The sequence below is a fragment of the Nuphar pumila genome, chromosome 12, assembly GCF_984573655.1.
Source record: "Nuphar pumila chromosome 12, dmNupPumi1.hap1.1, whole genome shotgun sequence".
In the NCBI taxonomy this organism is placed as follows: domain Eukaryota; kingdom Viridiplantae; phylum Streptophyta; class Magnoliopsida; order Nymphaeales; family Nymphaeaceae; genus Nuphar; species Nuphar pumila.
Genome location: NC_143260.1, coordinates 38,971,479 through 38,994,825, shown reverse-complemented (window position 1 = coordinate 38,994,825; position 23,347 = coordinate 38,971,479). Strand labels below are relative to the sequence as shown.

Below are 23,347 nucleotides of genomic sequence, written 5' to 3'. Positions count from 1 at the left end.
ATGCTGTTTGTTCCTGGCATCCGCTTACGTTGCATAAGCAAGCACTAATATATATCATGTGTCTTATTTCATTTCGTTGTACATGATTTCATTTTGATAAAATAAGATTTTGGGGTAGTTTTATTGATGAAACTTATTTTGACAATTCAATGCTTAGGTTGATAACAATTTGTATGGGATGGGGCATCTTCATTTATCGAAAGTGAAATTCCGAAATCCATTGCCAGAGGGGTTCTTCCCAAGGGTAAATGGCTACGTAAATAAATTTGGGCACAATGTCAGTACAGAGGTTTGTTGTCATTCTGGAAGATGTAGAAGATTTTAGTTTGATATTCTTTATTACATGGTGACAGTCTCCTGTCTTCTATATTGAAATGCAGGTGGAAGGTAGAAGATCTGCATCTTCTCCTACAGTGTGGTTATCTTCAACAGTTCCATGTGATTGGATATGGCCTTCTCCTAAGGGCGGTGTCGATTTATTATCAGGTCACAGCACCATTCCTCCAATGCGGCAAAGTCTTTGCGAGCTTGAGTGTGATACTACAGTTGATGGTATTTAATGTCTTATTTATTTATGTAGTCATCATTGAGGAAGTCAACCTTTGTTTTATTTTACAGTGCAGAAATTCTAAATATGAACTGTTTGATATATATGCCTCTGATTGCATTTGTATTGCAGAAATTCTAAATAAGAACTGTTTGGTATATACACCTCTTTCTCAGGCTAGTTCAGATGTTAAAATGGTTCAGTCCCTTATACCGATTTGGGAGGTATGCATAGGAAATACTTCAGCTGAAACCTTTTTTTCTTTTATAGCTATATTCTGAGCTTGAATAGCATCTGTATGATCAGGAACAACAAGCCAGATCTGGAGTTCTTGATTTTTGTGTGATGTCTGATACTACTAAACCACCGCCTGAAGATGTTCTGCGGACACTTTCTTTGGGACTGGACTATGATCATGCACTCCTGAAATTGTGCACTGAGTCAAGATCTGCATCTTTGCACATGAATCATTTGGAGCCTGGATACTTTGATGTTCCTAGCGCTGCCCCTGTTAGTGGTGAATATGTGGTTTACTGCAGTAATTCTCATGCATGCCCTTTGAAGCTTCCCAGTTAAAAACTAATGGGTATATTCTCTCACTAAAATCATTGTTTGCAGAAGGTGATGATGGAACATGTATTGAACTAAAAAGCAGTATTGGGGAAGTTCCAAAACTAACTAATGAGGTAGTCTACAACCACCACTGAATAGTGTCTTTGATGGTATAGTGTATTTTTGTCTGTAGATTTAGAATTTCCAGGGTCACATTTACTTGCAGTCATGTTCAAGTATATTTCTTGCAGAAGTTAGCATGAATAATATAACTGCATACTATAGTTTTTGGGCTATGTCACATAGGTGCGGGTGTGGATACGGGTGAGGGTGCGGCGATGCGGCACCGGGTGTAATGAAAATAGCGGAAACACCAATAATACATACAACACACTCTTTAAGGGAGCCAAGAACACAAGCACTAAAAGTGCAAACGTAACCCACTAATGGGTAAAATGCCTATAAGGCATAAGATTGATATTATTGAAGAGTGAAGAAGGGTTAAAAACCCATAACAATACAAGGGAGAACCTCCTTTATTTATAGAGGAGGAAGCTAAAGAGGAGGGACCACAAGGGGGCTCCCATCTAGTCGTTGGGAGCCCCAACGGTCATAAATATGACTGTTGGGGCCACAACGACTAGATGGGTGGGGCCCCTTGTGGTCTTTACAATATGAAAAATAAAAAAGAAAAAAAGAAAAAGAAAAAGTAAAAAAGAAAAAAAGGAAAAATACAAAAAAGAAAAAGATTACATGGTGATTTACCAAAATATCCCTATCAAGTTTTTAGGGTACAAGAAAAACAAAGGAATTAAAAATATGTATATATACATATATGAATATATACTTATATATATATGTATGTATATATATATATATGTATATGTATATATATATATAAGTATATGTATAAATATATATTTATATATATATATATATATATATATATATATATATATATATATATAATTTAACACGCCTCCTCAAACTTTACGGGGAGAAGACCGAAAGTTTGCTAAGAAGAAACATAAATCGTGGAGTTGGAAGCGTCGTGGTGAAAAAGTCAGCCAACTGGTATTCTGAAGTAACATATGGTAATGTGATAGTTCCTCTGAGATATTCGTCTCGAACATAATGACAATCCATTTCGATATGCTTGGTTCGCTCGTGAAAAGTATGATTGCTTGCGATGTAGATCGCACTCTTGTTATTACAACACAACTTGGTAGAGGAGGAAATGAGGACGCCCATGTCACAGAGGAGACTTCTAAGCCATACAATTTTCATAGTTGTCATTGCCATGACCCGATATTCAACTTCAGTGGATGATAATGAGACCTTTTGTTGTTTCTTGCATCTTCACGAAATAAGAGATTCACCTAAAAAGATACAAAAACTGGTAGTTGAGATACGATAATTGAGATTTCCTCCTCAGTCAGCATCAGTAAAAACAGTTAAATCAAGAGATGAGGAAGACTATAAGAAAAGCCCTTTGGAGATGGTATTTTTGATATATCGCACAATTCACATCACGATCACCATGTAAACTGAAGTAGGCGCATGCTGAAGCTGGCTTGCAACATGAACCACATGAGCTATATCTAGACGGGTGATGGATAAATAAGTAAGAGATCAATTAATTGACGATAGGAGGTTGGATCCTCAAGAATAACACCATCCTCAAGTCTTAGTTTTGCATTGATAACTTCAGGAGTTTCAACTTTTTTTTCATCAGATACTCCTGACTTGATAAAAATGTCTGCTGCTAATTTCATTTAAGATAGAATGTATCATCGGGAAGAGTATGCCACTTCAATACCTAAAAAATATCTCAAAAATCCAAGGTCAGACATATCAAAAATTTTCTTTAATATTGATTTAACATCATTTACTTCTTTTTTGTCACTTCCAGTGATGATCATATCATCAACATATAAAAGTAGAATGACAATGGAGTCACCTGTTTTCTTAACAAAAAGAGCAGTGTCAGTAAAACAAGAAATAAATCTCAAATTGATTAATACATTACTAAACTTGTCATACCAAGCTTTAGGAGCTTGCTTAAGTCCATATAAGTAGGGGTGGCAATCGTGTCAGGTTGGCGGGTCGACCCGATGGGTTGGCGGGTCAGCATACCTTAAACTGAACCCGACCCGTTTATTAAACGGGTCGGTTGTGGCAAACACGAACCCGACCCGTTTAATAAACGGGTAACTCGACACGACCCGCCAACCCATTTAATAAATGGGTTGGGTCGGGTAAACAGGTTCTCAGGTTGGCGGGTCGACGGGTTGGCGGGTTGACCCACTCGCCTAACCCGTTTATTAAACGGGTCAGCCGGGTTGGCGGGTTGGCATACCCCCAACCCGAACCTGACCTGTTTAATAAACGGGTTACGCGGGTCGACCCGTTTATTAAACGGGTTGGCTTAAGCCCAACCCGAACCCGCCTAAGAGGCGGGTTGGCGGGTCGTCTCAGGTTTTGCCACCCCTACATATAAGGCCTTTTTTAATTTTAAAATTTTACCATTTAAATTCATACCCGGACGTGATTCCATATAAACTTCTTCACTCAAATTTCCATTTAAAAAAGCATTCTTAATGTCAAGTTGAAAGATATGCCATTTTTTAATAGACGCTATTGCAATAAGAGCTCGTACACTAGTCATGCGAGCAATAGGGGCAAATGTGTAACGACTAAAAAAAAATCATTTGAGCCCGGGTCGGATCCTAACCCGGACCCGACCCGGATCTGTCACGAGCTTAGTCGACTGCGTGCTAATAAAAGCACACAACGACAAAGGGAAGGAGGTCTCTCGAAACCTCCTTCCCCCCTTCTGTTCTCTCTCTCTCGACCGACCTCTGCGTTGCCGAGCACCCCCATCGGCGACCCCCCCTCCTTCCGGCGACTCCCTTCCTCCGGTGAGCTCTTCTCCGGCAGCCTCCCCAGGTACGCCCTTTTCCCCTCTTTGCTCTCTTGTCTCTCTCCCGATCCCCTCCCTCTTTGCCTCCCTGCTGCCCTAAATCACAAGGGAGGGGCAAAGCCTCCTCCTTGCGACTCTTTTCAGCGAGGGAGGGGCCGAGCCCCTCCCTGCGACGTGTTTTGTAAGGGAGGGGCCGAGTCCCCCTACCTGTGCCACTTTTGGGAGGGGAGCGGTCAAGCCCTCCTCTCTGCTCCCTGTTACGACAGGGGAGGGGCACGACCCCTCCCTGCTTTCTGTTACGGCAGGGGAGGGTCGAGCCCTCCCTGCTACCTTTGACGGCAGGGGAGGGTCGAGCTTTCCCTACTGCCTCTTTTGGTCAGGGGAGGGGTTGAGCCCCCTCCCTGCACCATTGTCTTCTTCTTCTCTCCTCCTTTTCAGTCAGCAGGCTGGTAGGGGCGACGTCCCCTGTCGCCTGTGTCCGACTGGTTGGCAGGGGGTGATGCCCTCCTACCGTCTGTTGTTGATCGACTGGCAGGGGTTTCCAGCCCCTGCTCCTCACACTCTCTCTCTCTCTCTGGTACCTTTGGCCGGTAGGGGCTGTGGCCCCTACCTATCGTCTTTTGACAGGACGACAGGGGCATCGCCCCTGTCGCCTGAAACTTTTGGATCGGCAGGGGCTAAAGCCTCTGCCTGTCGTTTCTGGTAGGTTGGCAGGGGCTGGAGCCCTGCCTGTCCTTTGTCGACAGGGGCGACGCCCCCTGTCGCTTGCATCTGTTCTTCGACAGTAAGGGTCATTGGACCCTGCCTCGCATTTCTTCAAGGTTGGCGGGGACCGTTGCCCTCTGCACCTTGTTTGTTTTCCGGTAGGGGGTTTCACCCATCTGCCTTGATCTTGCTGCCTCTGTTGCTCTTCTGCATTCTGCAGGGAGTTGGGCACCCTGCCTACCCTTGCTTTCTGAGGGCAGGGAGCAAACCCCCTGCCTCCCTATTGTTTGCTCACAACATGTCAGCAGGGGCTCGTGGCCTTGCCCCTGTTCCTTGCACTTATAGCAGGTGCGCATGTGCACGATGCCTCTGCCTCTGCTTTCCTTACGTCAGGACGACGACAGTGCCCCTGACCTTCTATTTTGGTATTAGCTTGCTAAGATTGTTACTTTTGCAGCTCATGCGACGGATCCTGCTTGCGCTCTGCGACCCGAGCCGTCCATCACTTACACTCGCAGACGCCAGTAAGCTTGCACCTCTCAAAGGTAGGGGAAGATTGCACAGAAGACTTAGACAATTGAATTGAGTTCAATTAACTAAAAGAGATAATTAAATAAATATATATGCATATATATCGTATATATTTATATGAGTACGCATTTAACTCAAGGACACGGTTTCGTGATCCTTGTCCTTTACTTCGCCGTCGCGCATCCCGCAAAGGTTCTGCGTTGCACTCTTGCTTACAGTCTTTACTTTGCCGTCGCGTATCGCGCAACGGTTTTGCGTTGCACTCTTGTGTACAGTCTTTTACTTTGCCGTTGCGCATCGCGCAAAGGTTCTGCGTTGCACTCCTGCTTACATTCTTTACTTTGCCATCGCGCTTTGCGCCAGACTCTTGCTTTTGCATATGTGTTGTTACTGCCTTGCTATTGCAGATAACGCTCATGTTTTTGCCCATGGCATACGCGTTTGAGGCATCTTCGTGGAGGATGTAAGAGACATCTATCACTCCCTCTTGCGACAAGAGTTCAGTCGGGAGTTGGCGATACACCTTCGTCTAAGGAGAGTGATACCTTGCAAGGATCCTGACTCTTCGTGTGCGCAGTCCTGCAGAGTCAACTTGAGATTTTAGGGAGCTGCGCAAAAGCATCAAAGACTGCCCCAAATCGAAGCATTTGGAAGGATGTGGTTGGCTGGTTCTGTTCGCCTTTACGACATATCTCAGGTGATCCCGAATTGGGGGTTCGAGCGAACTTCTTAGCGGGTGTCCTGTTGAGAAATCCGTATCCCGTTTATCGAGGCCGGTATCGAGTCATGCGAGACATGTAGATACCCCGATAGCAGATGATATTCGAGATAATCACATGCATAATGTTGACACAAGGTACTGTTGTTTCAAAAGATAAAGTATAGTTGATAAACTTTACATCTTTGTGAAACACTCCTGTTGAGGCTTCTATTGAAGAGCTATACCCCCCTTCATCCTAGAGTACTTGTAGTCGTGCACAACACGTCTAGTACTGCGATGATCGGATGAGACGGTCATGCAACCTCGAACAATGCTACATGCACAATGCTGTAATCACATAAATGGCCTCACATTCGCCTTCACATGCAAGATGCTCGAGTGGTTTAAAGACCACAACATAGGATGGGTCGTTAGTTAAGCAACCCCTAACGCACCCATTCGCTTCTGGTTGTTCTGTCCAGGGAGAGGACAGAGCGGTACAAAACTCCAATGGACAAGTTGTTAACAACCACCCCATGGGCAATGATCCGGCCTACCGAGTCATTGGAGTTAAGGGGCTACATTAGTTAGCTCAACACTTCTGCAGAAGTTGGATGCATCCGTGGCACTGCCTCCTTTGGAGAATCCTCTCTCGGCTAAAGCCGGCCCTTTAGGAGCATACTCAATTAGTTATTCGGGTTATTGAAAATACATAGAATAACAGATGCCCGAACTAGTCTCAGTTGTTTCTACGTTTCGCCTGCGTGTACCCGTGGGCCAGTAATATCGAAACATAAAGTCTGTTCACACTGGTCGATCACTTGCTTGCTCGGTAGTTCAGTATGCTACTCGTTGAGCTGTGCACACCTGTCAAGGCGTTACTCTAGTTGGTTAAACTGCTTACGCAGTTTTTTCAGAGTAATAAAACCCTTCTCATACTAGTTAAATGCCTATAATAATAGCATTATGCCAGTTGCTACATATTAGCTTGTGACTTGCTTTACTTCTTGGTCGAACTATTTGGTGTTTATTGTAGCGTAGCACTTGTTGGCTTGCATATCTTATGATTGATGTGATTGCATACAACTCGTAATCTACGAACTGGTGGCAAGTAGGATTGATATGACCGCTTGTCTTATAAGTTGCTTACATATTGTGATATAACTGCTACCGTATGATTGCTTATCGTGTATAGCTTATGAATGGCTTGCGATGCAATGGTTTATGCCGATTAATTTAATTACTTGCTGATGGACTGAGCCATATTATGGTAATTGTATGTTTTACGAGCATTGTTACGAGTGCTTGTCTTATTCAGTTGTTTTGTTTGGCTGTCAGATAGAGTTAGTTACTCTTTGCCTATAGAATCAATTGGATTGCCATATCTGCGTGTTCTAATTGAGGATTGCAATATTCCTTGTGGCAATAATACGATGCGTATGATTATATGCTTCTGTGTGGAGTGATACGATGCATATTGCTGATATACATGCTTGTGTCCATATTGTGGCTACTGACCTCGAGGCGGTCAATGGTTCGGAGCAGTCGATTACTGATGCATGTATCACTGAGTGGGGTGTCTGTCGAGGACCTGATCTCCAAAGGATTATCTGTGAGGGCGTGTATGATCAAGACCAGGTACCCGACTAGAGTGGTAGATTCTCTGTGAGGATGCACACTGTCCACGAACGGGTAGCCGCAAAGACGGTTAACTCCTGTGAGGAAGTGTATGGTCAAGACCAGGTATACCATTTAGGGCGAAATTCCTTGTGAGGTTATACCTTTCCCAGACCAGGTGATCCAACGTTGATCTTGTTGATTGTAATAGTGACTATCGACCCTGAGAGCGGTCATTTGTGTTGATGCGTGTATCCAATGATTTTCATGGGATATGGCATTTGTTGGGGACCGATTTTCTCAAAGGTCTCGTTATGAGGGTATGTATGACCAAGACCAGGTATACCATCTAGGGCGGTAATTCCTTGTCAGGTCGTATATCTCCTGGACCGAGCGATCCGACGTGGATCATGTGTTTTTGCTTACCATAAAAAGTTATGGTGAGCTGTGATGATCTTCTGAGATTGTTTGAGATAGCTACTTATGAATCTATAGCTTCGGCTTTCTGTTTTAGCATGATTACATGCAGGACTCAGATGTGAGAATCAGATTGTTAGCGATTTGAGTTAGTGATTATGTTTTGGACCTTCTACGGAAGGGTAAGCTTTCCTGAGAAAGTATAACGCCTTAGTGAGTCATAACCAGTGACAGTTGGCCGCGTAAGGCCTTGAGAGATGGGAATGGATTAAGGTTGTTCAGGACAAAGCGTTTGGTAGAAGTAGTGAGAGCGACAAACGATGTCCTGATACTGGTTCACTGCTGAGACCTCGTTCTAGGAACAAGAACAAGCTAGTTGTGTGGTGGTTCACGGCTGGGGATGGCAGTGGCCCGGGGGAAAGTGGGGCCTCGCCCCACCCCGTTTGGACCGAGGATGAAGTGTATGAAACAGGGATGGAGGCGGGGACGAATGTTAAAATCCATCCCCATCCGGGGATGGAGGCGGGGATGGACGTGCACTTTTCCCCACCCCTCCCCGTCTCCGCCACGATCCCCGCCTCATCCCCGCCTCGACCACTTTTTCCCGCAATATCCCTGTCCCGCTCCGCCTCATCCCCGCTTGAACCAGAGATGGATGACATGAAACGGGGATGAAGGCGGGGATGGAGGATAAAATCCATTCCCCGCCGGGGATGGAGGCGGGGGTGGAGGATAAAATCTTGAGGTAGGGCGGGGGTGGAGACCTTGTCCCTCGCCCCGCCCCGCCCCACTGCCATCCCTATTCACAGCCTACGATCAACTGAATCGTATGCTGCGTTTGTCAGTTGCACTGCTTACTTGCTTTGAACTCCTTACTGTTTGAACTACTTACGTATTTGCTCTACTGACTCGCTTGCACTACTTACTCGCTTGCACTACTTATTCACTTGTACTACTTACGCGTTTGCACTATTCACTTGCTTGCATTGCTTACCTGTTTAACTGCATATTTGCTTTAAACTGCGTAACCTACTGAATTAAATGTACTTAATTCAGTTTCCTGTAGTCTCTCTTGTGCACCTACTAGTTTTCACGAAATTAACCCATTCTATGGGTGTATGTGATGATTAGGTACACTACGGGCGATGACGCGATTGCAAGATGACTTCAAGACTTCTTCTTCCTGCTCTTAGCTCGCGTCCTGGACGTTTTTGGTCGGTAACGGATTTTCCTTGGGATATCCGAATTTTGTGAGTTTTTGTTCTTTTAGCTAACGTGCTCAAAGTTGTCAGCTTGCCTTATGATTTAACAAAAGAATAGTCTTCCGCTGATTTCATAAACAAACTCTGAAGGAAAGAGATTTTTCCTAGTCTCTTGCCTGTTTTCTGAAAGGTTCGCAAGTTTGAAATTTTGGGGCGTTACAAAATGTCTCATCATAATCCATCTCATATTCTTGGGCATATCACTTTTAGCTTTTACTTTGAAAACCCATCTACATCCTTTGAGTTTCTTGCCATTTGGGGGATCAATGATTTTCCATGTTTGAGCCTTTTTAAGTGCATTAAGTTCAAGTGCCATTGCTTTATTTCAATGAGCATACTGCTTAGTATCATTATAATGAGATGGTTCATGGAAAGAGTGGATAACAAGCAAACAACCTTGAAAATTTGGAGAAAAAAAATCATAAGATACAAATCTATTAGGTATTTTAGAAATACGATTTGATCTTCTTTGAGAGGTTTCTTCAATTGACTCATTTGAGAAAATTTCTCAAGAGCACAAGGAGGATTACTTTCATTTCTCCTAGAATAAACTTGTGTGAGATTTGATACATTTTCACTTAAGTTTTCATGAAGGTCATGTTGCTCACTAACCGGAGGTTCAATATGATCTTCACAAGGTTCAATATGATCATCTATGCTTTTTACTTGAGGCAATAAGTTAAACAAAAATGAATAAGCAACATGCTCATTTAGTTTATGCGAAAAACCATTTTCTTTTTTCTAAGAAAGTGACATCTTTTGAGATATAAAGTTTGTTATTTAATAGATCAAAGCATCAATAGCCTTTTTGTTTTTCGCCATAACATAAAAAAATACATTCAATTGCCTTTGAGGAAAGTTTATCATTTTTGTGAGTTAGAACATAACATTTACATCTAAAATTCTTAGTCTTTTGTAGTCGGGAGACATATTATAAAGTTTTTCAAATGGAGAAAGATTTTTCAAAGCGGATGATGGTGTTCTATTGATTAAATATGTTGAGGTTAAACCGCTTCGGCCCAAAAAGATTTAGGAATATTTTTGGAAACAAGTAAAGTTCTTGTGGTTTCTATTATTTGTCTATGCTTTCTTTCCGCAAGACCATTTTATTGCGGAGTGTTTGGACAAGAACGTTGATGACAAATTCCGTTTTCTTTCAAATATATTTAAAATTCATTGGACATATATTCGCCTCCCGAATCGGATCTAAGAATGGATAAGTTTCCAAAAAATTGGTTTTTAACCATTGCATGAAATTCTTTAAAAAAAGAGAAAACTTCGGATTTGCGACTTAGGAAATAAATCCAAGTAAATCGAGTGAAATCATCAATAAAGACCACATAATATGAAAAACCTCCTTTGGATAAAATAGGGAAAGGTCCCCAAACATCGGAATAAACAATTTCAAATGGTCGAGTGGTGACATAATTTCTTTGAGGAAACAGAATAACTTTAGATTTCCCTAAAACAAGGTTTTAAAACCCGTGACTCAGAACTCGACTCATTCTTTATTTACTCGTGACTCGGCGGGTCAACTCGATGACTCGGACCGGGTTTGTTAACTTTTGATTTTAAAAGAAAAACAATATATAATTTGTCTGAAACCATGTTTTTGAGTAAACATAGTCTCCAAATGTCTGTAAGAATATAAAAACAACTGCAAAGAGCTATAGAGGTTTGCTTGAATAATTGAATTTGATATCTAAACAAGCACTTTGACTAATTCATGACTTGAATTAGAGGATGTGGTCACCATGAGTTCAGTCTGCTACTACCTAAGGTTCCTAAAATGGCCAATCATATATGCTAGCTTGTTTTAAAAGTTTTAATTCCCTCTCTAACAAATCCATAAATGTAAAATAGAGATATATGTGCATATTGAAAGTTTACATAATGCCCAATATCAATATAAATAAGCAATTTTCTCATGTATGAAAACTATGCAGGAAATATATTAATGGCACAACTATAAAAATACTACTAATATTTGAATCTGTACAATGCTTGTTCACATAACAAATGGATGATGAAACCTAAATGTGACTTTCCATAGGCACATTTGACCCTCCATATATAGTGAAAATCATTTCTTTAAAATATTTTGCTAAAATAAGTTGATAGCACAGGGTGAACAATAGTTCAAACAACTTGGCGATTTTATTCTATGGATTTAAATGATTTTTTATCTTTAAATGATTTTTATTTTCTTTTTTATACAAAATTTGGGGGTAACCCTTGTTAAAATGTATGTACTTATATATTTCGAAACTGTAATTTGAAACTCAAAAAACAAATTTCAAACATCTCAGAACTCGCCCGAGTCAAGCCGAGTCAGGCCGAGTCAACCCGAGTCAGGCCCGAGTTTTGGCAAACCGAGTTTGCCTTGCCGGGTTGACTCACTGGCGGGCCGAGCCAAGCCGAGTCAATGAGTTGACTCGACGAGTTTTAAAACACTGCCCTAAAATGCAATCTTTACAAGTCATGTGCTTGACTTTACAAGTATTATCCAAAAAAGGAAAAAGAGACATTTTAAAAAAATTTGGATGACAAGTCTCTCATGCCACACTTCAATACTTTTGTTGTTTACAAAGTTACAAAATGACTTGGATGAAACAACAACAACAACAACAACTACGCCTTCATCCCAAAACAATTGGGGTCAGCGATATGAACCAAAAAAAGAAATTCATTTTGGGTCTTCCACATGAATCCTTTTCCTCCAATCATTTCTATCCAATGCCATGTCCTCGGTGAGGTTCAAAGCATTCATATCCTTTCCTATCATCTCCATCCAAGTCTTCCTAGGCCTACCCCGACCTCTTTTAACTAATATATTTTCCCATTTCTCCAACCTTCTAACTGGAGCATCATTAGGCCTTCGCCGAATATGTCCAAACCACCGTAAATGATTCTCCCGCATCTTATTTTCAATGGGTGCAACACCTACCTTCTTACGTATCTCCTCGTTTCGAATCTTATCTTTTATTGTATTTCCACACATCCATCTAAGCATCCGCATCTCAGCTACACTCATTTTTTGAATATGATGTCTCTTGGCAGCCCAACATTCCGTACCATATAGTAAAGCGGGCCTAATAGTCGTCCTATAAAACTTTCCCTTCAACCGTAATGGCATTCTACGATCGCACAACACTCCAGTTGCACTTTTCCATTTCATCCACCCAACCTTTATCCTATGATTTACATCTCCATGAATTTCTCCATACTTTTGAATAATGGATCCCAAATATTTGAAATAATCATTCACCGGTATTTCTTGCTCACCAAGCTTTACTACACTCCCATCACTACTTCTTTGTTTACTAAACCGACATTCCATATATTCAGTCTTACTCTTACTCAACTTAAAACCTCTAGCTTCCAATGTCTGTCTCCATAATTCTAACTTAGCATTAACCCCAGCTCTAGACTCATCAATCAAAACAATATCATCAGCAAACAACATACACCATGGTACATTTTCTTGAATTGATCTTGTAAGCTCATCCATCACTATCGCAAATAGAAAAGGGCTTAAAGCAGATCCTTGATGTAACCCAACCGTTATCGGAAAATTGGTTGTCACCCCTCCACAAGTGCGGACATTGGTTACTACTCCTTCATACATATCTTCAATTATACTAATGTACTTGAGAGAAACACCTTTCTTCATCATTGTCCACCAGAGAACGTCTCTAGGTACTCTATCGTATGCCTTCTCTAAATCAATAAAAACCATATGCAAATCTTTGTTCCTCTCTCTATATCTTTCAATAAGTTGTCTAAGAAGATGTATAGCTTCCATAGTTGATCTTCCCGGCATAAAACAAAATTGATTCTCCGATATCATGACAACCTTCCTCAACCTAGACTCAATCACCCTCTCTCAAAGTTTCATAGTATGACTCATGAGTTTTATACCACGATAGTTTGTGCAATCTTATATATCACCCTTATTCTTATATAAAGGCACCAAAGTACTCTTCCTCCACTCATTAGGCATCTTATTTGTTCGCCAAATTAAGTTAAAAATATTTGTCAACCATTCTAAACCTTTCTCTCCCAAGCATTTCCAAGCCTCGATAGGTATACCATCTGGGCCAACTGCCCTTTGATTTCATTTTCTTCAAAGTCTCTGCAATTTCTTTCTTTTGAATCTTGCGCATGAAGTCACGATTTATCTCATGAAAAGGAATGGAGAAGTCTCCAAGATCTTGAGCATGACTATCATTAAATAGCTTATCAAAATAATCTTTCCATCTCTCCTTAATCTCCTCATCTTTGACTAAAACCCTTTGCGTTTCATCTTTGATACATCTAACCATACCCAAATCCCTCGATTTCCTATCTCTCATCTTTGCAAGCCTATAAATATCCTTCTCGCCTTCTTTGGTATCCAACTTGTCATAAACCTCCTTATATACCTTAGCCCTCGCATTTCGAACTACCTTTTTAGCTTCCTTCTTTGCTATCATATACTTCTCCAAATTCTCATTATCACGACTCTTACTTAGATTTCTATAACACTCTCTTTTAACCTTAATAGCTAATTTGACATCCTCGTTCCACCATGATGTGTCCTTACCTAGTGGTGCACCGCCTTTAGACTCACCCAATACCTCCTTAGCCACTTTTCTCATGCCACCCGCTATCTTATTCCACATTGATACTGAATCCTCCACGAGACACCAATCAACTTCCTTAACTACCTGCTCTACAAACATACCTTGTTTAGCTCCTTTCAGTGCCCACCACTTAATTTTAGGATCTATCCTATGTCTATCCCTTGTGCGGCATTGTCTAATTCTAAGATCTAAAATTAAGACTCTATGTTGTGTAGCTACACTTTCTCTCGGTATAACCTTACAATCAATACACCAACCCCTATCTCTCTTTCTAAGTAGGAAAAAATCTATTTGACTCATATTAACCCCACTTTTAAATGTTACTAGGTGAGACTCTCTCTTCCTAAACCAAGTGTTTGCTAAGATCATATCATAGGACAAACAAAAATCTAAAATCCTTTCTCCACTTTCATTTCTTTCTCCTATACCATAGCCTCCATGGATACTCTCAAATCCATCCCTACTAATGCCTACATGTCCATTAAGGTCACCGCCGATAAAAAGCTTTTCTCCATAAGATATCCCTTGTACTACTCCATCTAAATCTTTCCAAAATTGATGCTTAATGGAATCATCTAAACCTACTTGAGGTGCATAAACACTAATAATATTAATAATATCCGTACCTAATACTAATTTAATAAGTAAAATTCTATCACCCTTCCTACGGACCTCAACTACATTATCTATAAACTCACGACTCATAACAATCCCTCCTCCATTCCTATTCCTATTTATTCCTGTATACCAAATCTTATATCCCCAAGGTTCTATCACTTTTGCTTTCTCACCTACCCATTTGGTCTCTTGTAGACATAAAATATCAATCTTTCTCCTACACATAACATCTACTAACTCTACCAACTTACCAGTTAAAGACCTATGTTCCAAGTGGCTAACCTAATTTTATGGTATTGGACTAACTTCTTTACCCCCACCCGTCCAACAAAGTGAGGGAACCCTTACCTATTTGACACCACACCCGGGCGCCGGTGTGACGCGTCGCTTCTGGGCGACGACCTAGCAACCCTTGCCCATTTATCACTGCCTCCGGGCCTAGAGAGTACAGCGCGTCGCTCAGTAGGGAACGCCCCAACGAAATTCTCATATTGGTTCATTTTCATAGGGTATGACTAAGTTTTTATGCTGGCTGTCACAGGCCTACCGCAACCCTCTTCCTTTATCCGGGCTTGGGACCGGCAGTGTATAACTAAATAGTTATACACATGCGGAGTTAAAATGACTTGGATGAAAGAGTCAAAAAATTCATAAAATAAAGATCACCCCTCCTATGGCCTTGCCCAATCAGCTTCCCTGACTGGAGATCCTGCACGGTGCAATCTTTAGGTGAGAAAGAGACTTGGCATCCACGATCGGTAATTTGAGAAACGGAAAAAATGTTTAGATTAACTTTTGGAACAACTCTTACTTTAGAAACAAAAAAGTTTTGAGAGGTTTTTAAATCAAGTGTTCCAATACTTTCAAATTTTAAAGATGTCCCATCAGTCGTTGAAACATAAGAGAATATGGGTTCGACAAAGACATTAGAAAGAGAGTTTTTATGAGATGTCATGTGAAAAGAAGCACCAGAGTCTAGAATCCACATACCTGGAGGTGATGAAGAATAGGCTACGGCGGCTCCCGAGGTTGAAGATGAAGTAGTTTTGAGAAGATGCTGGAGAACTTCGGAAATATGGCTAAGAGTTTTTTTGAGATCTCCTCCTTTGATATTTTCTTCTTTCTTCTTTGGAGGATTTTCTTCAACCGCGGCCACTTTTCCTTTAAGCTTGGGACACACCGGCTTAATATGACCCGGTTCATTACAATAGTGACAAATCACTCCCTTTCTATACCCATTATTTTTGATAAAATGGGGAGGTCTATAAGCCTTTACATTCGATCCGGGCCTAGTAACAGCCAAAATTTCATCACCCTTAATACTTATGCCAAGACGAGTTTCCTCTTGGCATACTTTGGCAAGAGCATCTTCAATAGGTAATGCTTTACTTCTATGAAGAAGAGATGCCCTAACTTGTTCAAATTTTGGTCTAAGGCCATGGAGAAATTGAAAGAAATGTTCCTTTTCAATTTGTTCTCTTCTAAACTCAACATCTTCCGGAGCCACTCACTTGGGCTCAAGAAGATCAAGCTCATCCCAAAGAGGGGTCAAGGTACATAAGTAGTCACGAACACTCATATCTGCTTGTCTTGTGGATCTAATTTTTTCTTGACAAAAAAATTGTCTAGCTAGATCCTTTTGGGTATACATACCCTTAAGAAAGAACCATGCCCCATTGGTTTTTCTAAACTTAACAATGTTGGAACAATTTTTGAGGTTAACATTGTTCATGAACCATGCCAAGATTTTGGCATGGTTACTTTCCCAATCCTCAATTTTTGATTGGTGATCATTAATAGCTTTGATGCGCTCATCACCATCTAAAGCTTTTTCAATCCCACTTTCCATTTTGGTGAGAACAAGAGAGGGTTCGGGAGTAGTTCCCATAACAAAATTCCAAAGCTTCTTACCTCTTAGATGATTTTTCATAGCGGAGGCCCACATAAGGTAATTCGATCCATTGAGCTTAAAAGAAAGCTCCACTTTAGATTCGTGCTCCATAAGTACCTAATAACCTTCCTTTCTTCAAAAGATTGAGAGGTATGCGTCCCAAGACACCAACAAGAAGAGAAGCCCAATTACCTTCCTCGCAATGAAAATAGCGGAAACACCAATAATACGTACAACACACTCTTTAAAGGAGCCAAGAACACAAGCACTAAAAGTGCAAACGTAACCCACTAATGGGTAAAATGCCTATAAGGCATAAAATTGATATTATTGAAGAGTGTCGAAGGGTGAAAAACCCATAACAATACAAGGGAGAACCTCCTCTATTTATAGAGGAGGAAGCTAAAGAGGAGAGACCACAAGGGGGCTCCCATCTAGTCGTTAGGAGCCCCAACGGTCATAAATATGACCGTTGGGGCCACAACGACTAGATGAGTGGGGCCCCTTGTGGTCTTTACAATATGAAAAATAAAAAAGAAAAAAAGAAAAAGAAAAGTAAAAAAGAAAGAAAAGAAAAAAAAAACAAAAAAGAAAAAGATTACATGGTGATTTACCAAAATACCCCTATCGGGTTTTTGTGTACAAGAAAAAAACTGGAATTAAAAATATGTATATATATATACTTATATATATATAAGTATATGTATAGATATATATTTATATATACATAATTTAACACCAGGGAGGGTATATATATATGTAAATTTTTTAACAGTTTTAAGTTAATGCTACATGTATGTGTGCATTTATGTATATAATATAGATAAAACTGGACTTGGTTAGGGTTAACTGAATCTACTTTTGGACACAAATGGACCTCAGTGTGGTTGGCTTCACTCACCTAACACAAAGGAAGCTGTGTCCAAGTGTCGCACCCGCATGGGTGCTGGGGCGGTTCCCTGTTAGAAGAGTCTGTGTTACAGAGTTTTTGGGCGACTAATGCAGAATATCATTGTTTTGGATTTGGAAGATTTAGTTTTAACTGGCTTATCAAAATAACACAGACTATTACTTGTGTGAGTTGGCACATCAAGTTATTGCCAATTCATTGACTTAGTGGATGCTAAAGTTTGTGTATCGCAAGTTAATTTACTTATTGCCAGTATTGCAGTGGTATTTTGGTGATATTTTACTTTGCTGGTCTTTTTATTTTGATGAGGAACCACTAGATGTGTTATTTTTATTCGGTTACTTGATTTAAGGGCATTGACTTTCATTTCTATGAGTCAAAATAATTCCACCTAATCTTCCATAGGCTGCATCCCTAATTGCATTTAGTTTGTTAATCATGGTGAAATGATGATCCACACCGTCGCCCTATCATATTGCAGCCTGGTTTTCTGCTTATTTTTGTCTCAGCCATCAACCTTCTCAAGTCAGCTAACTCCTATTTACCATCCATACTCATACCTAAAAACTGTTAAAATGTATCCCCAAAAATCACTATTGTAAGTATAAATATATATACTTATATGCATACGAGATATGTTTACATATATATTATATGTATACATATCTCTATATATATAAGTATATATATTTATACATAGTTTATTTTCTACCCGAAAAGGGTATTATTGTAAATTCTCATTTTACGCATATTCCATTTGGAATATGTTGTATTTTTCCTATATTTTTTTTTGTATTTCCTTTTTATTTTTTATTATTTTTCCTTTTTCAAAAAGGTGCATTGGGGGTCCCCCAATAGAGTCGTTGGGGGCCCCCAACGATCACAAATGTGACTGTTGGGGGCTCCCCAACTGTGGGCTCCCCAACGACTCCTTTGGGAGCCCCCCTTTGCACCCTCTTGCATTTGTATAAATAGGGGTGTTTCCCCTTGTAATTGTTAAAGCTTGAGAGTCTCAAGCATTTTGTTCTTTCTATAAAATACATGCCATTGTGCATGTTTATTATTTCTACGTTTTTGCGTACTTTGTTCAAGTGTTGTGAGAGTGCCTTCGTGCACATCTTTTATAAAGTGTTTGTGCTCGTATGTGTATTGTCTTGTCATAGACAATTTTACATGGTATCAGAGCAAGGTTGATTATTGAAGATCGTGGGATTCTCTTTTTTCGAGTGCTTCGAAAAACGTGCCTTCCGATCCTTGAAGTTTGAAGTGGTGGATCTTTCTTCTCAAATATTTTAGAAGAATCTTGTGCAAAGTTGGTTTTGGAAATATTGTGTTGGTACGCTTTTCTCCCTCCTTCTTTACTCTCTAATGGGCGAAAAAGAGTCGCATTTTGCTCTTGGTTTCAAATTAAATGGGTCCAACTATCATGTTTTGGCCGGAAATATGGAGGCTCATATAAAAGGGAAGGGGCTATGGGGATATGTACTTGGCACAATTCCGAAACCGGAACCCAAGATTACCGTGGTAAATGGAAGCGAAATCAAGATTCTTGAGGGAGAAGAAAGAACCAAAGCCCTTGAAGAATACTCCAAGAAGCACGATGAATGAGAAATGAAGAATTTCAAGATTCTTTCGTGGTTTTTCTCATCCGTGGAAACCAAGATTAATGCCAACATTATTAAATTCAAAAAGGCATCTGAAGCTTGGCATTATCTTGAAAAAATGTACACATCAAGGGATCTATCTCATAAGTATTATCTTCAAAAGAAGGCTATCTCCCTTACTCAAGGTGAAATGACGATTAGGGAATACTTTGCCGATCTTTCATCTATTTGGGATGAGCTTGCAATGCTTGAACCAAAATGGAGTGGAGAGGCAATTGAGCTCCGTCACAAGCAACTTGAAGAAAATCGGTTCTTCAACTTTTTGAATGGGCTAAGGCCCGAATTTGAGCAAATAAGGTCATCTCTTCTTTCCTCGTTTTCTCCTCCTTCTCTTGAAGATGTTCTCACCAAATTAAGTGGTGAAGAAACTCGTATGAATTTATGTAAGCAAGGACCAAATGTTCTTGCGGTCCCTTGTAATATTGAAGAAAATAGTGAGGTCAATGCCGTATCAAGACCCGGAAACAATGTTAGAACCTATCGTCCTCCTCATTTTAAAGTACAAAATCAAAATGATCATGGTGGTCAAAGAGGAAAAAGGGACTATAGCAAGACTATTTGTTATTTTTGTAAAGAACCGGGGCATATCAAACCCGTATGCCCTAAACGGAAGAAGCTCCTAGCCATGGCTACCACTGGTGTACCGCAGAAGGAAGAGGCATCTTCGAGTGGGTCCCTCCCCATGAATCAAATAGTGGAAGCCCTTCAAGCTCTCCTCAAGGGATCTACCTCCGGTGCGACCGTATCCTCCTCTTCCTCTCCAGGTAAAATCTCTTGGCTTTTGGACTCTGGTGCATCCTTTCATATGTCCCCAAACATTTTTTCACTTTCCGATTACTCAAAAAATGTTTTCCCATCTTATGTTTCCACTGCGGATGGAACCTCTCTTGAAATTAAAGGAATATGTAATTTTGAAACTCAAGAGTTTTTTATTCCAAAAATCAGATTTATACCTAAACTAAACTTAAATTTTCTCTCTGTTTCTCAACTCACGGACTATGGCTGCGATATTAAATTCTCTTGTGATAAATGTTTAATACAGGATCGCCAGTCCGGGAAATTGTATGGGGAAGGCTTTAGAAGAGGAGATTTATACTATATGGAATCTCTTCAAGTTCCCAAAGTTTTGTGTAATGTTGCCCGACATAAAGATATAAATGTGTGGCACAAAAGACTTGGTCATCCTAATATCACCAAGTTATCATATTTACATTTTGCAAAAGACCTATGTAAAAACTCATTTTCTTGTAATGACTGTATTCTCGGAAAAATGCGAAGTCTACCTTTTTAGCAAAGAACTATGTTCTCTTCAAAAACTTTCGAAATTGTGCATTCAGATGTTTGGGGACCCGCACCTGTTGTTTCAAAAGGAGGTTTTTCTTATTACGTAATCTTTGTGGATGATTTTTCCAGATATTCGTGGATATATTTTTTTAAGTTTAAACATGAAGTGTTTTCGTGTTTTAAAAATTTTCATTCAATGATTAAGAATCAATTCAACAGTAACATAAAGATCTTTAGAAGTGATTCTGGAGGAGAATATCTCTTCAATCAATTTAAGGTATATCTTGAGGATCATGGCATTGTCCTAAAATACCTCAATAGAATGGGTTGGCTGAAAGAAAACATTGGCACATCATTGAGACCACTAGGACCCTTCTTATATCTCAAAATATTCCTAAAAACTTTTGGGCCGAAGCAACTCTTGCTTCTGTTTATTTGATAAATCGATTACCATCTAGGATATTAGGGAAAATATCTCCCTTTGAGGTATTACATAAGCTTGAACCTGATTATAATAGGTTAAGAGTCTTTGGGTGTAAGTGTTTCATACTTACGGATAAGAATGATAAGCTCTCTCCCAAGGCTATTCCTTGTGCCTTTCTTGGATATTCCGAAACCCAAAAGGGTTTTCGTTGTTATGACCTTCGAGATGATAAGCTATATGTCTCTAGAAATGTAACTTTTTTGGAAAATGAGAGGTTTTGAAAAAAAATGTTTCTTCACAAGAAAATTTTGATTATTCCTTCTTATTCGGCTTACTGTCTAGTAATGATGATATATCTAGTGATGATGATGTATCATCAAACCATGATGAGGAAAATGATGGTGATATTGGTGAATATAACCCACTCAATGAACAAGAAAGTAGAACTTCAAGTGAGTCAGTAACCTATTCTCGTAGAAACCAAGACACCTTTAGAAGTGCAATTGATCGATATAGTGAGCTTGCTCCTATTCTGGACCATAGAAGATCTGAAAGGAATAGGAGACCACAAACTCGTTTTGTCTCTTTTGATTCTTTTTCACCCCGATATAGGGCTTGTCTTAGTGCCATTCACTCTTATTTTGAACCAAGAAATTTTGAAGAAGCTAAAAAATGTGTAGAATGGCAAGAAACCATGCAAAGTGAACTTAATGCTCTTAAGAAGGCAGAAACTTGGTATTTCCAAACTCTACCTATAGGAAAGAAAACTATAGGCTGTCGATGGGTCTTTAAAGTTAAAACTAAGAGCGACGGTTCTCTAGAAAGGTATAAAGCTCGCTTAGTTGCAAAAGGGTATGGGCAAGAGTATGAAATTGATTACGAAGAAATCTTTGCCCCTGTAGCCCGAATGGTTACAGGTAGGTGTCTTATTACTATTGCATCTATTAAAAATTGGAACATTTTTCAAATGGATGTTAAAAATGCCTTTTTAAATGGTGATCTTAACGAAGAAGTGTATATGGATGCCCCACCAGGCATGATAATTCTTAAAGACAAAGTTCTTCGTCTTCGAAAAACCCTCTATGGTTTGAAGCAGGCCCCCAAAGCCTGGTATGATAGGTTTACCAGTATAATGTTGGAAAATGGTTTTTCCTCATGTTATACTGACACTGCTTTATTTACTAGAAAATCTAATGCAGGGATTGCAATTTTGTTGCTCTACGTTGATGATATGCTAATAACAGGTGATGATGTTCAAGGAGTCAAGGGTATTAAGTCCGTCTTGACTTCAAAATTCGAAATGTCAGACTTGGGTTTTCTGACATATTTTCTTGGAATTGAGGTTGCCTACTCTCAACGTGGTTATTTTTTATCTCAATCTAAACTTGCTTGTGAGATTATTGACAGATCAGGGATTTCTGATGACAAAATCTGCGAAACTCCTGAAGTCGTGGGATAAAAAATGAAGATTGACGACGGAGTTCCTCTAACCGATCCCACTCCTTACAGACAGTTGGTAGGTTCTTTGATGTATCTTAGCATTACTCGACCTGATTTATCTCATGCCATCCACACCGCCTGTCAGTTTCAGTACGCTCCCACATCCGTTCATATGAGTGCTGTTCTTCGCATCATCAGATACTTGAAGGGAACAATGGATAAGGGAGTATTTCTTTCCTTTTCGTCTGAATTAAAATTACTTGCTTATACTGATTCAGATTGGGGAGGTGACCCTAGTAACCGTCACTCTACCACTGGTTTTTGTGTTTTCTTAGGCGAGTCTTTGATCTCATGGCGATGTAAAAAGCAACAAAAGGTCTCCTTGTCATCCACTGAAGCAGAATATAGAGCCATGACATCTACCACCATGGAGATTGTATGAATTCGACGCCTTTTGAAAGATATGAGAGTACTTATCAGAGAACCAACCAAACTATGCTGTGACAATAAAAGCGCAATTTACATTGCCAAAAACCATACCTTTCACGAGCGAACAAAGCATATAGAGATGGACTGTCATTATGTCAGAGAAGAATACTTGAAGAAGGTCATTGATCTACCTTACGTGACGTCAGAGTATCAACTTGCAGACTTCTTCACAAAAGCTCTATGTTCGCCCAGATTTCATTTCCTTTTTAGCAAACTTGCGGTTATTGCACCGTAAGTTTGAGGGGGGGGGTGTTAAAATGTATCCCCAAAAATCATTATTGTAAGTATAAATATATATACTTATATGCATACGAGATATGTATACATATCTCTCTATATATAAATATATATATTTATACATAGTTTATTTTCTACCCGAAAAGGGTATTATTGTAAATTCCCATTTTGCGCATATTCCATTTAGAATATGTTGTATTTTTCCTATATTTATTTTTTGTATTTCCTTTTTTATTTTTCCTTTTTCAAAAAGGTGCATTGGGGGTCCCCCAATAGAGTCGTTGGGGGCCCCCAACGGTCACAAATGTGACCGTTGGGGCCTCCCCAACGACTCCTTTGGGAGCCCTCCTTTGCACCCTCTTGCATTTGTATAAATAGGGGTGTTTCCCCTTGTAATTGTTAAAGCTTGAGAGTCTCAAGCATTTTGTTCTTTCTATAAAATACATGCCATTGTGCATGTTTATTATTTCTACGCTTTTGCGTACTTTGTTCAAGTGTTGTGAGAGTGCCT

The 23,347-nt window shown here is 40.0% G+C and overlaps 1 protein-coding gene across 1 annotated transcript in view; it reads left to right on the top strand.

The window, feature by feature from the left end:
• Positions 1-23,347, top strand: part of LOC149820784 (DNA polymerase zeta catalytic subunit-like) — a 64,130-nt gene that overhangs the window by 1,445 nt on the left and 39,338 nt on the right. The window contains exons 3-7 of the mRNA XM_089981852.1: positions 158-289; positions 381-552; positions 680-771; positions 854-1,064; positions 1,166-1,233. Of these exons, the coding sequence (XP_089837978.1) occupies positions 158-289; positions 381-552; positions 680-771; positions 854-1,064; positions 1,166-1,233 (675 nt within the window). The remainder of the gene's footprint in view (positions 1-157; positions 290-380; positions 553-679; positions 772-853; positions 1,065-1,165; positions 1,234-23,347) is intronic.